Source organism: Populus euphratica, unplaced genomic scaffold, assembly GCF_000495115.2.
Source record: "Populus euphratica unplaced genomic scaffold, PopEup_1.0 scaffold25.1, whole genome shotgun sequence".
NCBI lineage: Eukaryota > Viridiplantae > Streptophyta > Magnoliopsida > Malpighiales > Salicaceae > Populus > Populus euphratica.
Window position 1 is genome coordinate 1,700,781 of NW_011499851.1, and position 14,850 is coordinate 1,715,630.

General features: G+C 34.8%; 2 protein-coding genes across 4 annotated transcripts; one reads left to right on the forward strand and one right to left on the reverse strand.

Moving 5' to 3' along the window:
• Window positions 1-2,632: 2,632 nt before the first annotated feature.
• On the forward strand, window positions 2,633-8,537 carry LOC105121512 (uncharacterized). Of its 3 annotated transcripts, XM_011020180.1 has the most exons (6): window positions 2,633-2,883; window positions 3,584-4,029; window positions 4,583-4,696; window positions 4,834-4,908; window positions 4,945-5,135; window positions 7,811-8,537. In XM_011020180.1, exons 2-6 carry the CDS (start codon window positions 3,679-3,681, stop codon window positions 8,208-8,210), a joined length of 1,131 nt encoding a protein of 376 aa, XP_011018482.1. In that variant the 5' UTR covers window positions 2,633-2,883; window positions 3,584-3,678; the 3' UTR covers window positions 8,211-8,537. The 3 variants fall into 3 exon arrangements, with proteins under 3 accessions (XP_011018482.1, XP_011018480.1, XP_011018481.1); XM_011020178.1 differs by having other exon boundaries at window positions 2,634-2,883; window positions 4,834-5,135; XM_011020179.1 differs by lacking the exon at window positions 2,633-2,883 and adding an exon at window positions 2,890-2,982 and having other exon boundaries at window positions 4,834-5,135.
• A 110-nt stretch (window positions 8,538-8,647) lies between these two features.
• On the reverse strand, window positions 8,648-14,844 carry LOC105121513 (alpha/beta-Hydrolases superfamily protein). Its single transcript, XM_011020181.1, has 5 exons — window positions 14,222-14,844; window positions 13,117-13,153; window positions 12,192-12,428; window positions 12,015-12,062; window positions 8,648-9,394 (listed from the first exon to the last, which is right to left on the reverse strand). Exons 1-5 carry the CDS (start codon window positions 14,545-14,547, stop codon window positions 8,879-8,881), a joined length of 1,164 nt encoding a protein of 387 aa, XP_011018483.1. The 5' UTR covers window positions 14,548-14,844; the 3' UTR covers window positions 8,648-8,878.
• Between the last annotated feature and the right edge of the window lie 6 nt (window positions 14,845-14,850).

Consider the following 14,850-nt stretch of genomic DNA (forward strand, 5'->3'; position numbering starts at 1 on the left):
AATTCAAGGAACATTCATGACATGGAAAGAAATGTAACTGGGATTGAAGGATTCCAATTCAAGGCTCGCATAAAATATAATGCAAGTGCTTTAATAATGATTCAGGTTATGTGTTGGAATCTTTTAACAATATTTGAATCGAAAGTCTTAGGCCTATTCTCTTGACACCTATCAAGTTTTGTACCAAGTCCATGAAGATATGGATTCAGACCATTGACTTGGTTTATTGAGGGATCAAGGTGGTGTAATAATCTCTTCAAATGAGATAACTAGGTAAAAACAAAACTAGGATACCAGATGATCGCCACAGCCTAGGAAAGGGTATCCTCCATGGCGTGCTGTTTTTATTCTCTCCGACTACCTTTCATGGACGACTCAAATTTTGAGCATGAGTGGCATTCATTTTTATCTGCTGGAATAGAATCAATGGATCTCTCCATAAAACAGCAACAAAGAGGTGTTGCAGCTGGGAGCCAAAAAAAGATCCGACACCCGATCCTCTGGCTGTCTACGAGGCTGTGTGCTCCTGGATAATTTAATAGTTTAGACACAAAAATCGACATGGTCAACTACTAGCAGCTGAAGAAATGTAAAATCACAGTGTGTTCATGATAAACACCGAAGGGATATACAAAGTAAGCATAACAAGTGCCCCTTGACTCCTTCAGGAAAAAGAAAAGGTCTGGCAGCCTGAGCACACATCCACGGGCCATCAACACAGAAGAAGAGAAAAGAAAGAGCGAATTCCGGCTGAAAACACCAGCTATATGAATGTTCTGTCCGAGCAACTTTCAAGTAAAGAACAACGCAGGCTTGAATCGGTTTCTTGTTTTCCGATGGGTCACTTGAAACCTATTTCGTGTGGTATCTAAAATACAGAGATTAGTTTGGAAAAACATGTATGGCGTGAATTATCCACTCTGGGATTTTTTTTGAGAGGACAAATAAACCAGGAGCAATGCGTTAAAATACATATTTCTTAATTCAGTTTATCCGTCTCCTTGCGATTGAGTCTCTTTTAATATAACTTCAAGAGATCGGTCCGGTGATTAAAAGAAATTTGCGTTGTTTTTTTATTTCATTAGTTTAAATCTTGGACCCACACTCCATAATTTATTATTATTATTAATAAATACATATATTAATTTGAATATTTCTTCTTTGAAGTTTTCCACCTTCCGGTTTCCTCTCTCTCGAAAATTCTGTGTACATATCTAAAGATTTATGGTGTTAATTTCCAATTTTTTTAGGCTTTTTTGGGCTTTTTTTGGGCTTTTATCGTTTTTTACTTCTTTGGGCTTTTATGGAGTTTTTGTAAACACACATAGGTGTTGATAAGAAACGCCATTTTGGAGGCCAATTCTCAACTCTATTTTTCTATTTTTCTTAATAAGGTTTCATGCCTCAACTACCATGCCACTGTAATTTTTAGAGGTTAGCTGCATGGCTAAAAGAGAAAAGAGTGTACTTTCTCCTAAACCACTAAAGTTCAAGTTTTAGGTTAGACTGTGAGAAGAGAAAAACTCCAAACAAAAGACTCATCGGCCCAGATTTGCCTGTCCAGACAAGCAACAACAACCTGGCAGTTGGAGTTAGAAAGAAATATAGCCCGGATCTGACTTTCAGCTACTGCGGCCCATTTTGGCCTCCGCGTTTCATGGGTTTTCATTAATTATTTATTTGAAATTATAGTAACTGTTTTTTTATAAAATATATTTTTAAATAATATATTAAAATATTATTTGTTTTATTTTAAAAAAATATTTTTTATATTATCATATTAAAATAATCTTAAAAAATTAAATTTAATTTTAAAAAAATTAATAAAATTTCCAAATGAGTAATAACGTTATTTAGGATATTTATTAGTTAACTGCATGTAATTTTAGGTTTTTTATTTTTGAAAAATATCCATAAAATCACTTTTAAGAGATGGATGGCGGGGGCTTGTGATTTTTTTATTCAATTTAATTTTGATTTTTTATTTTTATGATTAAAGTGTATTTTAAGACAACAAATTTTTTAGAATATTGTTTTTGGATATTTTTAAGTGAAAAGGTTGGAAATAAGTTTTTAAAATCAAACAATTTTATAGAATTAATTTTTATAATAATAAATATGCTGTCTATGCAAGATTTTTAAAAATATAATAATAAAAATTTAATGAAAATAAAATGAAATTTTTTTTTATTATAAAACTTTTATATAGTTTTCTCGGTTTTTTTTCCTTTAATTGCATAGAAAATATTGAGGTATGATTTTTATTTGAACTTATTTTACAGTTCATGATAAAAGTTTTTATTTAAAAACAATTTTCAGATAGAAAATATATTTTTATTGAAATAAAAAAAATGCATGAACAAAAAAATAAAATTTAGATTGAAGAGATATACTGTTTCCTATTTAATTCAAATTATCGCAATTCTTACAAAAAGTGGATTTAATTACCTTTATTTTTTATTAAAAAACATATTACTAATAAGAAAGAAATATTTTAGTAGAATAAAAAGTATTTTACCTAACAAAATATATATTTTCTCAAGATCTAAATAGTTGTCTTTTATATAAATATCTATTTTAATTATAAAATAAAACTACTTGCGATGCGATATTGTGGGTAAATAACTAGTATTTTCTCAGAACCAAACTAATATTTACCAAGAATTAAACAAGTGACCTCCCTCCAATGCGAATGTGCTAAAGTCCCATTGGTCCTAAAAATAATTTAAACGATGATGAAAGGTAAACCTAACAATTTATCACCGTTTCTCACGTGAATTGTTGTAACAACCAAAATCAGTCCATGAAATCTGCCGATCCAATCCGACAAACCCAGCCCAGCAGTGTCGATAATTTTGCAAACATTCGCGTGGGAATTTTTAGGTAGTTTTTAATCACAATCTCATTTTAGGCTTAACTATAGGTTCCTTTGCATATTCTTAGGGTTTCTTGATGAATTTCCCACCAATGAAGTTGATCGAGGTAGGGTTTTGCAGTTTGCATGACATAATACGGCTTGTTTGGGGTTATTTCAGTAGTTCTGTTTGATTTTCTCTGAAACCTTTTCATTGTTTCAACTAATATAAGCAAATAAATAAATATCGAGAATTGTGATTGCAATGCAGTTGTTCGAGAATAAATATGTGATCGAGGATTGTCTCTTAACATGATGTTACAGCGGTGCATGGACATAGCTCTGATTTTTATATCTTCTCATTTTCTCTTGGATTTTAGCAAAAGTTTCAAAACATTATGAATGAGAATGGTTTTCTGAGTTTGATTTAATTTTTGGTCAATTAATGAAGTTATATATGAATTTGTATGACTTACTGCAGCCCCGTCGGCATGTCTGCGTTTTTAGTATCTGATGTTTGAAGCCTAGAAATAAGCATGTGCAAATGCTCGTTAATTATACCGTTTTTGGTGATCTGGATGCTGATAGAATAAACATTTGGTTGGGATAAAACCATTCCTATTATATGCAAACGTGAAAGATATTGCTCTTTTTCTTTTTATGCATTTGATTTCACTTGAAGAAAATGAATTTTCTGTTAAATTGGTGTGGTTTACTTACCGGTGGCAGAGTGGAGAGGCTCAATGGTCAAGGGCCAGCGGCAAATCATTCAAGTGCTGATTAGAAGATAGGAAAGAGTTTAATAAAAAACATAGAAGAAAATCATGCAGGTAAATACAGCTTATGCATATACTTGTGGCTCCTCTTTGGCAACCATGCTCCATCCTGTTTCTGCTCCAACTGCTACTCATGTGATGATGGAAAGGGATGAAAGTGATGAAAAGATAACTGGATTTATATTTTTGTGCAATGGAGAAACAAAACCTGAGTGCTATCGCTATCGTGTTTTTGGGCTGCCTCGGGGAAATTTAGACATAGTTGAGAAAATCAAACCGGGTACAAAGCTCTTTCTATTTGATTTTGGCGTGAAGCGCCTTTACGGCATCTACACTGCTGTTTCCAGGGGAGGGATGAATTTGGAACCAGCTGCATTTAATGGGAAATTTCCAGCACAGGTGAGAAAATGGAAATGTAGCTGTCTAGGGTATTATGGATAATAAAACTAGTATAACTTTCAATGCATGAGTGACTGCTATGATATTATGAGTGGTAAATCGTACATCTGCCTGTGTACTAACTAAGCATTCCTTTTTTTTCAAATCCTTCTCCATGGTCTTTACATGCTAAAGAAACCCTTTTTGGAATGAAGAGGATATATCCTGCTATAACTTGAAATGATTTAAATATAAGGCTGGGATTTTAAGTACAGTTGCTCCTTGAACATAATGCGCATTCAAGGTATCATTCAGTGTGGTCTCCAAATGATATGAAATCTTGCATCTCATGTCTCACTTATATGTTTCTGGGATTAACTGGATCGTGGAGTGGTAAATGCAATCAAATGTTCCACAATTGTTTACTAGGATTCTCCAACATATTTATCTAGATCCTTCGAAATATTATTTTTTCATTTTTCCATCGTCATGCCATGTGCTAAACATTTGAATCTGTTTGTGTAAACACTCAGTTTCTGATTATTCGTTGTTTATTCTTGTTTCCTTGCTTTAGGTGAGGTTTAAGATAGTCAGTGACTGCTTACCTCTTGCTGAGAGTGCCTTGAAACACGCCATTAAAGACAACTATCAGGGTTCTAAGTTCAGGCAGGAGTTGAGTGCTGAACAAGTAAGATGCACCTTTACTTTCTTGCATTCTTGTTGGGCGAAAATTGTTTATTAAGCTCTTTTATTAAAGAAAAAGATTGTTTATTGCCTGGAAATGAATGGCGATTTTTATATATTTAGGAATTTCTTCATGTACAGGTGAAAACTTTAGTATCACTGTTCCGGCCAATTGATTTGCCGCCATCTATATCTGTGGTGCCCATTGTTGCAAATGTGGCTCCAGCACATGCATTTCCTTCTGCAATTACAGTGGAGAAGGTTCTACCATCTGCAAGGCCATATTCTCTTTATTTTCCCGGGGCAACCCATCCTCACACCTTTCCTGGGGGATGGATTCAACCTTCTAAGCACCTCCATTATGTTCATCAAAATACTCTTCCTCAGAGTAACCAGAAATCCTCAGCCGAAACATCTCAGTGTACTTATGATCCTCAAAGGAGGTATAATTTCTATTTTTGACATTTGCATTTGTGTTAAATTTTATAACCAAATGACTTAACTTGGTGTCGGGGATGATGTTATCTTCTTCTAGAGACAAAACCTTAGGATAAACCATCTCCAACTCTAGCTATCAAATAAAATCAAGTCCCTGGTGTTACTGTGTAACTTGAGGAAATGCATTTGGGAATCATGCAATACTTTTTATTTATTTATTAAATTTTGATGGTCAGATCTTCATATACATTGAAACTGGTAAATGGGAGGCTGGATCTTCATACACATTCATTTGAACGCATGCATATACACATAAATTAATACACAGTAGTTATCTATTTGATGCTTTCTTTGGATGCATTATCTTGACATGAAAAATTCTTTAATAAAAGGTTATTTATTCAACAATTGAATATGATCATGGGACAAAAGAGATTTAAGAGAAGAAAGAAGAAGCTAAAAAGAAGCCAAAAAAGAGAAGAAAGGAGTGAAGAAAAGAAGAGAAAGGGAAGGATGAAAAATCTACAAATCTGCATTTTTTATTCAATTCATCATAAAACTAATCATAATGTCAAAAATTACAAGTAAATGGTAAACCCTATTCATAATCAAATTTGGGCTTAAAAACCAGTAAATAATAAAAATCTAACAAAAACACATGAAATAAAGTTCAATAATAAAACTAAATAAAATGCTATAACAAAAATCTAACAAAAACACATGAAATAAAGTTCAATAATAAAACTAAATAAAATTCAATAACAAAAATCTAACAAAAACACATGAAATAAAGTTCAATAATAAAACTAAATAAAATTCGATAACAAAAATCTAACAAAAACACATGAAATAAAGTTCAATAATAAAACTAAATAAAATTCAATAACTTGGGCTTAGATGTGCCTGACCCCCAACTAAAAAGTAATGAGTTGAACTATCCTTCATCATCTTCATCCATACATGTGTAATCTATGCTGCATGCTTGGTGTGCTCTTCAACTCTCGTTGGATTGGAAAAACTTGACCTCATTGAGTATGCTTCAAGGCAACTCCAATAATGCTCCCAACTATTAGAATCAAATTGTTGTGATGTCTCTCTAGTGAGATCCAAGTACCATCCGAAGCATGTCCTTGTGCGAGGATTTGCAAAATGTCTAAATCCCTAGCAAAAATAACTTGTGCATTCAAAGTAGCATTAATATTTAATTTTGATCGCAATTTAATGAGACAACACTATAAATGGTCTAACACTACTCGCTTGTAATTTATGATTGGTTTTCAAATGACATTTTTTATGTCTAATCTATATCTTGAAATAATCTCCAATATTAAGTACATCTGATAATTATGTAAATCAACTTGAAATTTATATTGTTCGTTACTTGAATTTGTTTTATGATCTTAATGTGCAAATTATGAACTCTACATGCAAAAGACTCGACTAAATCAAACGTCCTAGTGTCAAGAGACATGAAAAGAACTACAGGTTTTTTAGGCTATAAATATAAATACTATATTACTGAGGGTATGAAGTGGAACAAACACTACTTGGTTGTAAAAAGTCTTTTAGTGAGGACTTATATGTGATTCTGTGGAGCACAACTTGGCTGAGATGCAATGTTGGGGTTCTGTGGTTGAAATTGTTGGTTGGTGATTTACTGGTTCCTAACAGCGTTGGATGGCATGGTGTGCTGCACTGGATCTTTGATATTACTGGCATGGTTGTGGTGGCTGTGAATCGATTTGTTGTTGGCGGCTACGCAAGGAAATGATGTTTTTCTTGTTGGCTGATCAACAATGACTGTCGGAGCTTGTGGTTGGTCAAGCAAGGCAGCACGCTGTGGTGGTTGATCTTCCATTAGTGGTGTGGAAAACTGGTGGGTGGGGTGGCTGGTTTGACTATGGTGGAGGGGATGAATGTTGGCGAGGATTTGGGGCAAAATAGATTCAAAGGCCTGTTTGTCTAAGTTTAGGTTTTTTTAAAAAAAAAAGGTTTCTGATTGTGTTGCAAACGAAAGGTTTTTTCCAGGTCCTGATGGTCAACAGGAAGGCTAAAAGAAACTTTTATTTTTATAAATCGGTTAGATGTGAGAACTAAAAAAATCTTTGCTCTGATACCAAAGCTGATACCAAAGCTAATACGTGACAAAAGAGATTTAAGAGAACTAAAAGAAAGAATAAAGAAGCAGCTAAGAAGCCAAAAAAATAGAAGAAAAGAGTGAAAAAAGAAGAGCAATGGAAGATGAAAAAGCATGCAACTCTGTAATTTTTATTCAATTGATCATAATGTAAAAAATTACAAATAAAAACTCCAATCATAATTAAATTTGAGCTCAATACCTACTAAATAATAAGAATATAATTAAAGAATATAAATTAAAGTCCAATAATAAAACTAAATAAAATTCAATAACTTCGGCTTGGATGTCTCAAATCCCCTAACTAAAAAGTAATGGATTGTTCTATCTTCTATCATCCTTGTTCATACATGCGTAATCTATGCCAAAATAATTAAGAATGCAACCATACCGGAAAGCCTTGTTAGCAACTTATGATGCATGCTCTTCCAGTTAGCAAATTCGCTGCATCTTTGCTATGCAGTTCTCTTGCTTTCTTTTTTATTGATTTGCCCTGTTGGCTCTAATCATGTATGGATATCTTTTCCTTGTTCATATACACAGTTATGAGGTCGCAATGGAGACGGGTCTGAGGAACCATGTTGCCAGACATGAAAATCAGTATCATGTGCCCCAGTTACCAAGGGGGAGAGATACTGTTTTGCATTCGGACAATGTAGCCAATTATTATAGTCAATACCTACCTTCTGCAACAACCTCGTGTATTTCATCTCAGGCACAGGATTTAGCACCAAGCTATGCTTTGACAGCATCTTCCAGTAAGCAACAGCCGTTGCAATCAACTTATCAATCTCACTACACGCCATTAATTCACGAGAATCAAAGTCTATTAAACAATGATCATCTTCAGTGGTCAATGCTTGGAACGTCTGGTGCGGCTGAAGCCTATTTACCAGTCTCTGCCCGGTATTCCTTTGCTGGAGCAGCTTCAACTTACCAGTAGTGCTTGGAAGGGGGGGAAGCTTTTATCAAGCTGATGTGTTATTACTCGGGCTTGTTTTTATGATGGGTATATATGGCAAAGTGTTCAATCATCTGGTATGATTGTTTTCCAAGAGTTTTTTTCTGGTATTCTAATGCTGTAGTTAATCTTCTTTGCTTAAACGTTCTGTCACGTTATGCTGGTAGCAATGAAAATGAAGTCAGAGGATGTAGATATCCAATGCATGTCTTGCTCTCATAGCATCACGAGCTTCCATCATCTTTGCTTGAACTCGTCCCTCGGTTTCACACACATTAATTTCAGGGGCTCATTGAAATTAGAGAGAATTACTCAGTGTGTTCAGTATATTATAGTAACAGCTACAGTATCATTTATTTATTTAACAAAACAGCTTGTGATCTGAAGCTAAACAAGAAGGCAGCCTGAGGTCAAAGAGGTGATCTGAAGCTTGTAATTTGTGTAGATAAAAAGGATCTCCAGAAACAAATACAAATGAGCTGAGATACAAAATCTCCATTTCCAAGAACATCCCAACACCATGATTTTTAATGAAATTAAAATCAAATTACTTCCTCTTGTTTTGTACACTAACGCACAAGATTAGAAGAGTGTTAGTGAGTGAATTCAGCAATCTATACAACCAATGCTGATTATTATTATTATTATTATCACCCATCCTGCTTCCTATTCATCCCACTCTGTTTTCCAAAGCAACATCGCCAGGGCAGACATCTAATTCTACAGCAGCAGCTGGGTCTCGGACATTTTGGGCAACTGGGTCTCGGACATTTTGGGCAACTGGGTGCTCTCCAGCAACATTTAACACAACTTGAGCATCTGGGTCTCCAGCATTCTGTGCACCTGGGACCCCACGAGCATTTTATGCACCTCGGTCTTAAACATTCTGGGCATTTAGGTCGCCACAGTTTGAACCTACAGCACTTGTTGGAATCAGTCTTAGACCTCGGTTTTAGACACAGATTCTGCCGGATCTTTTTGAGACGGATTTCTGTGGTTATATTCTCCATTTCATGAATAAACCTGCGGAGATGGCGGATGTAATCAGGGTATAATTCCAAGTTACAGTGCCCACCTCCTTTAATCCATAAAGGCTCATATGGTTCTTTTGCCATTTTCCACAGCCCCTCACCATGCAACCAGTTCACAACATCATCCTCTGTGCCCTGTAAAACATATGATGCAACCCCATTTCAAAATCTTTGGACAGATCAGATGCAATGTGCGAATCATATAGAACTTAGACGGTCAAAATTGGTCAACTTAGTTTAAGCCAGATGACATCAACTTCATAGCGAACCTCAGAGGATAACACACCCTTGCACTTGAGAATTTAGAATATCAATGACGGGTGATCTAGCACGAAATAACAAGGAGCAACATTTTGCAAGCATGCATGCAGATACAAACACATGCATGTATGGAAAGAGAGTAGATTATAGGATCCTAAAATAAACCCCAATCATGCAATCAACTAGTTTAGTACTGAAACTTGATAAATTCTGCTATGTAACATCCTTAATCAACTCAACATCGTTTATTGCAGTCCAATTTGATCAAATGTAGTGAATGGAAATCAATGAGATCAGATCTAGTTATGTTAGTCATTCCCATTATGGTTGTGCTGTAAGCCTTACGAACACAAAATTCATTAAGAGTATTCACAATCATTGGATGAGCGGTGGTGGGTCTCACACATCTAGTGGAAGTTGTTCACGCGGTGAATTTTTTGCAAAAACACATTTCCTCACCATCTATGTTGGTCAATTTGGTTGAACTTGGTCAAATTAATCAATATTGGTCAAACTTGATCCTTAAAATTGACCAAGGTAGATTGATTTCACTAGGTTTTGACCTAAACTTTGATAATTAATCAAATTGACTGGGCACGTGCTTGGAAGTGTAACTTAGAAGCCACTGTAGCAAATGCTGAAAATTGAATCAAAGATGCTTTGCTAGCCAGTGGTAGCTAAGCACACTATTACATAAATGACTTAAAAACCACCACGCTACCACACAAACACTAAGTCATCTGGCCTAATTAATCAATCAAAAGTAATGGTAATGAGGGCTTAAACTTGTGTATTTATTATGTTTTCAAAATTTTTTATGCATTATTATTTATGATCTTTTGTAAAAGAAAAGGAATACATTTCATGTTTCCCAATTATAAACTTTGACGGGATAATGATTGAAATTACAAATTCTACAAGTAGTTTAAAAATCAATTATCATAGTAAATACACCTTAACAAGTATCTTTAGACACCATTAGCATCACCCTTGATCAAATTTGATTCAACCCATGCCACCTTAGTAACAAACTCCCTTAAACAAAGTTTCACTTTGACAAATGCATCAACACATTGACCAAATTAACTTTAGTTACAAACTCCCTTCACCAAAGTTTCACTTTGAAAAATGCACCAACACAATGACCAAATTAACCTATTTTGACTTCACTTTGATCAAGTTGATGAGCTATGGTCGAGCAAATCAATAAAAACACGAATTAAACCAATCAATTTCTGTTGTGCACAATGACTACCTTCTACTATGATTACCGACTTAACCAGTTTCTAACAAGGTTCGCCAACACAATAATTACTATTTGTAGACATGTAATGTAATATGAAAAACTTCAATACCAACAACATTATCGATTTCTTAACATATTAGGATAACAAATGAATAATGACTATGGTCATGCTACCCCATTATATTTTTTTACTGTTTATTAAAAATTGAAGACCAAAGTTATACTCATGTCCTCTCACATATAAAAAAGTTAAATGCTTCCCTATATCATGTTTCACTATTTGCCAATGAAAATAGCATTTTGGCCTCAAGATACACCAATGCATCTTAGGACACTTGTTGACTGTCATGTGAATATAATTACTGATATAACTATTTGAGGTGTCAACTGCATCAACAGCCTTGCTGACAAAGTCATGTCATATTTAGCATATCATAGGAACCAAAATGGCCACGCCTGCAATGTTGCTAATGTGATGATACCTTGGATGGCCATGCCAACAGCCAAAGGACGTGACAATCAACACATGTCCCATGACGCATTGTAGCACCACAAAACCTATGATGTATAGCCATACTCTTCTCTATTATTATTTACTTTTTTATTAGAAAATCCAAAAAGGTTAGTTTGATATACTTCCATCGTTGCATAACAAGTGGAAACAAAACAATGAAAGCAAACAAAGCACTAACAAATGTTACATATGCATCTCTACAAGCAAATATATGAAATTCAAGGTTGCAACTAACTTTTCAGCTCATTTTAAGTTGCAGCTAACTTTTATGAAAGTTTCCAGGAGAATCATACTCATACCTATTGCACAAAATCATAAAGCAGAAATCACATTTATATGGCAAAGCAACAAATAAAAACACTAGAGCACGTTATCCAAATCCTACATTCAACACATCGCAGTCGTTAATAGCCCCACTAACAGCTATGATGCTCCCATCACATTCATAATTTGTTTGGCAGCACCTTATGTGTCTTTAACTACTTTTATATGATGACTAGACCCTTAAAACAAAATGACATCACCTTAAATAAGCCCAGATATCTTAATCACCCTGGACAGCCAAACATGATGCACATTAAAGCATTTCAAATTTCAATGCATTCTCAAACCCTCACACAAGCATTTGACTGGGTTTACTTTAAAAATGGATTTGCTTGGAGAACAAAGTCTCAGCAGAACAATTGCATGACAAGGCGTTTCTAAGGAAAACTATTGGAAGAAAAGGTACTCACATGTATCACTAGAACAGGGCACTTCACCTTCCGAATTTTGTTTATGTTCTGCATTTATGAGACAAACGTATAGCTTAAAAATGGCAGCAGAGATAGAAGAACAACAGACATGGTGCCCGTTAGTCAATAAACCATTAGAATTTCCATAACTAACAACAACCAAGATAGTTAGCCTACCTTGTATATGTCAAAGCAAAATGTGAACTTCACATGGCAGAGCACACGAAGACCAGAAAGAATGGCACTATGCAAAACAACCCCTCTCAGCCTTGGCAACTTCGCTGCCAAGTGCAATGTTGGCCCGCTACCAACTGACTGCCCATACAAAATTAAGTCTTCCTGACTAACTCCATATTGTGTCTGGAGACACTCGTAAACTGCCTCTATATCAGCATATGTGTTGGACTCACTTGGCTGGACATGGAAAACATGATATATGATTACCATGCAGTTTTCGATATCAGAGTGCTGTAAGCTTTGTAAATCATTCGAAAAGTTGTCTAACTTCCCAGATGATAACAAATAAGTAGTGGAGCTAGTAAGTGTTCACATAATCTCAAGTTCCAAAACTTTTTAAAAGAATAAACATCCTAATCTACTTCCACGACTATATAATATACCTGGACTGCAAGGGTTCGTTTGTACTCTGGGTGGAGTTAGTAGCACTCCAGTTTATCACTCTTATTTTTTTTCTCTCTCTTACCACTATAAATTCAGAGTGCATTATCACTTGGAGTGCTAATTGCCCCCACCACTATCCCTGTTCTTTTTATTATTGCTGATAAGCAAAGATGATGTAATTACTTGCTATCTTTTATATAGATCCATGCTTTGTTGATTTTCCCACATACATTCACTCAAAAGTTCTTGGTATTGCATGATCCAGATTTCCAGTAATGTTAACTCAAAAGCACAAGAAATGAGCTCTCTTGTTACTTCTAGAGTTTCCTCTATGATTTGAAATTCCAAATTATATTAATGCTTTTAATTACTTTACATATTAACTTGTAGATCTCAATTTCTTCAATTAGCTGCAATTCTTTAAACATGCCATGAATAAAATGCTGTTCATGTAGTTAGCTTAAGTTGAATGACAGCTTACCTTACCAGAAGAGGCACCATAACCAGAATAGTCATATCTGCATTATAGCATTTAGATGGAAGAGATCATAATTCAATTCAATAAAGAAAACAGCACGGGAGAAGCAAGAATACAAGAAATGCTGAAAGCTAGAGAACAATAGCACGAGACAGCCATCTTTTCAAAAGACAAAAAGGAAGAAAAATCCCATGGCATGTAAAATTAGGCAAGCATTTGAATGTGACTTATTAGAGGATATAATGTGGAAAAAGTTATGGAGCAACAACACATTATACTCTCTAGTGTAACTGAACCAAAAGTATACTTGTTTAAGGTCATATCAAAGATTGGATCCATAGAGCTCCATAGAAGTGATTAAAAAATGAAATACAGAAATCTGAGAAGCCATTGAATAGATCATGTTTCTAACTTTTTCAAGATCTGAATTAGAGGAGGACTGTACCAGAAATGACAAATAGAAACAAATCAAAGATACAGTAAAGTTAAAACCTCACAGAGCCCAAAAGGCACACAAAACTCTAAAACAGAGAAACTAAGCATTGTTACCAATGTTATCCGAATACGAGTCAGTAAGTATCATTCACTTTTTCTTTTAAGCAAAACATAAGTTAAAAATAAAAAGGTGGAAAGAACTCATGCCAGTAAGAAAACTCCTTTAACTTACCAGCCATCTTCACTATCACTTTAAAGAGTAAAAATAAATTAATTAATTAAAATGGATGAATGCATAAATTAAAACAATTATATGCTTAATGGTTTTAAAAAAAGTCATTAACACTAGAAATAATTAAATCTCGACCAACACTAATCACAGATCTAACCCAACAAAATCCAGGACCATAATAGGAAAAATGTTGCCGGAAAAAAAAAGAGTTGAAAATGGGAGAAAGTTTTAAGAGAAACAATTCAGCCCCACAAAGAAAGCAGCTACAGGCCCAAAGAAAAGCAGAGAGAACATTAAATACAAGACCCCTTTCGCGACAAGTTTGAAAATTTGCAAATAGAAGCAGAAACACTCACTAAAAATTGTATCAGACATTTTACAAGGAAAAAAAAATTGCACTCTCAAAAAAAAAAAATCTTTGCAGCAGTTTATGACACTAACCCCATGAGATTAACTCTGAGATTGACCTTGAGCTGGACAAAGAGATCATAAAGCTGGACAAGGTCAGCAGCATTGCCATGAGAGTAGAGCACGGTGAGTCTAGCATAAGGGTTTTTGAGATAAAAGGCAACAATCTTGTTGCCTCTCTTTGTATCAATCATGAGCACATCTAGTGAACTATCATCAGCAAGAGGAAGCGGCATAGAAGGAGAAGAAGTTGAGACAACAGAGAGCTTTCCATTGTCTCCCTTCTTAATTTGGTATGTAGGTGGAGATGGAGGAAAGAAAGCGAACTGTGCAGCTAGTTGAGAGAACATGCACCCCATTCACCCCTCCGACAAGATTTTTAAATTAAAAAAATGAGTCATTGAACCATGAACAACCTTGACGAGTTCATGTGTAGAGAAAAAGAACAAGAATTAAATGCAAAGGAAAAGTCTGTGGGTTTTGTGTAAAATGGAGAAACTAGTTGCTTTTTTGAAGTAACTTGCGTTAGCTAAAAGGAGAGAGAAAGAATGCGTGATGATGCTAATAGAAGAAAGGTTTCTAGGGTTCTTGGTGGTGCTTGTCTAGCTAATTCCTTGCGTGTGACCATCTTCAGAGTTTTAACGGCGTTAATTAACCTTGCA

Coding starts and splice junctions, on each gene's coding strand:
- LOC105121512 (XM_011020178.1), top strand. CDS start 3,679: ATGCAGGTAAATACAGCTTATGCATATACTTGTGGCTCCTCTTTGGCA. Junction 4,697..4,833: donor AGGAGTTGAGTGCTGAACAA/GTAAGATGCACC, acceptor CTTCATGTACAG/GTGAAAACTTTAGTATCACT. Junction 5,136..7,810: donor ACTTATGATCCTCAAAGGAG/GTATAATTTCTA, acceptor TCATATACACAG/TTATGAGGTCGCAATGGAGA.
- LOC105121513 (XM_011020181.1), bottom strand. CDS start 14,547: ATGGGGTGCATGTTCTCTCAACTAGCTGCACAGTTCGCTTTCTTTCCT. Junction 12,429..13,116: donor ATGGTGCCTCTTCTGGTAAG/GTAAGCTGTCAT, acceptor TTCCATGTCCAG/CCAAGTGAGTCCAACACATA. Junction 12,063..12,191: donor TTTGCTTTGACATATACAAG/GTAGGCTAACTA, acceptor TCATAAATGCAG/AACATAAACAAAATTCGGAA.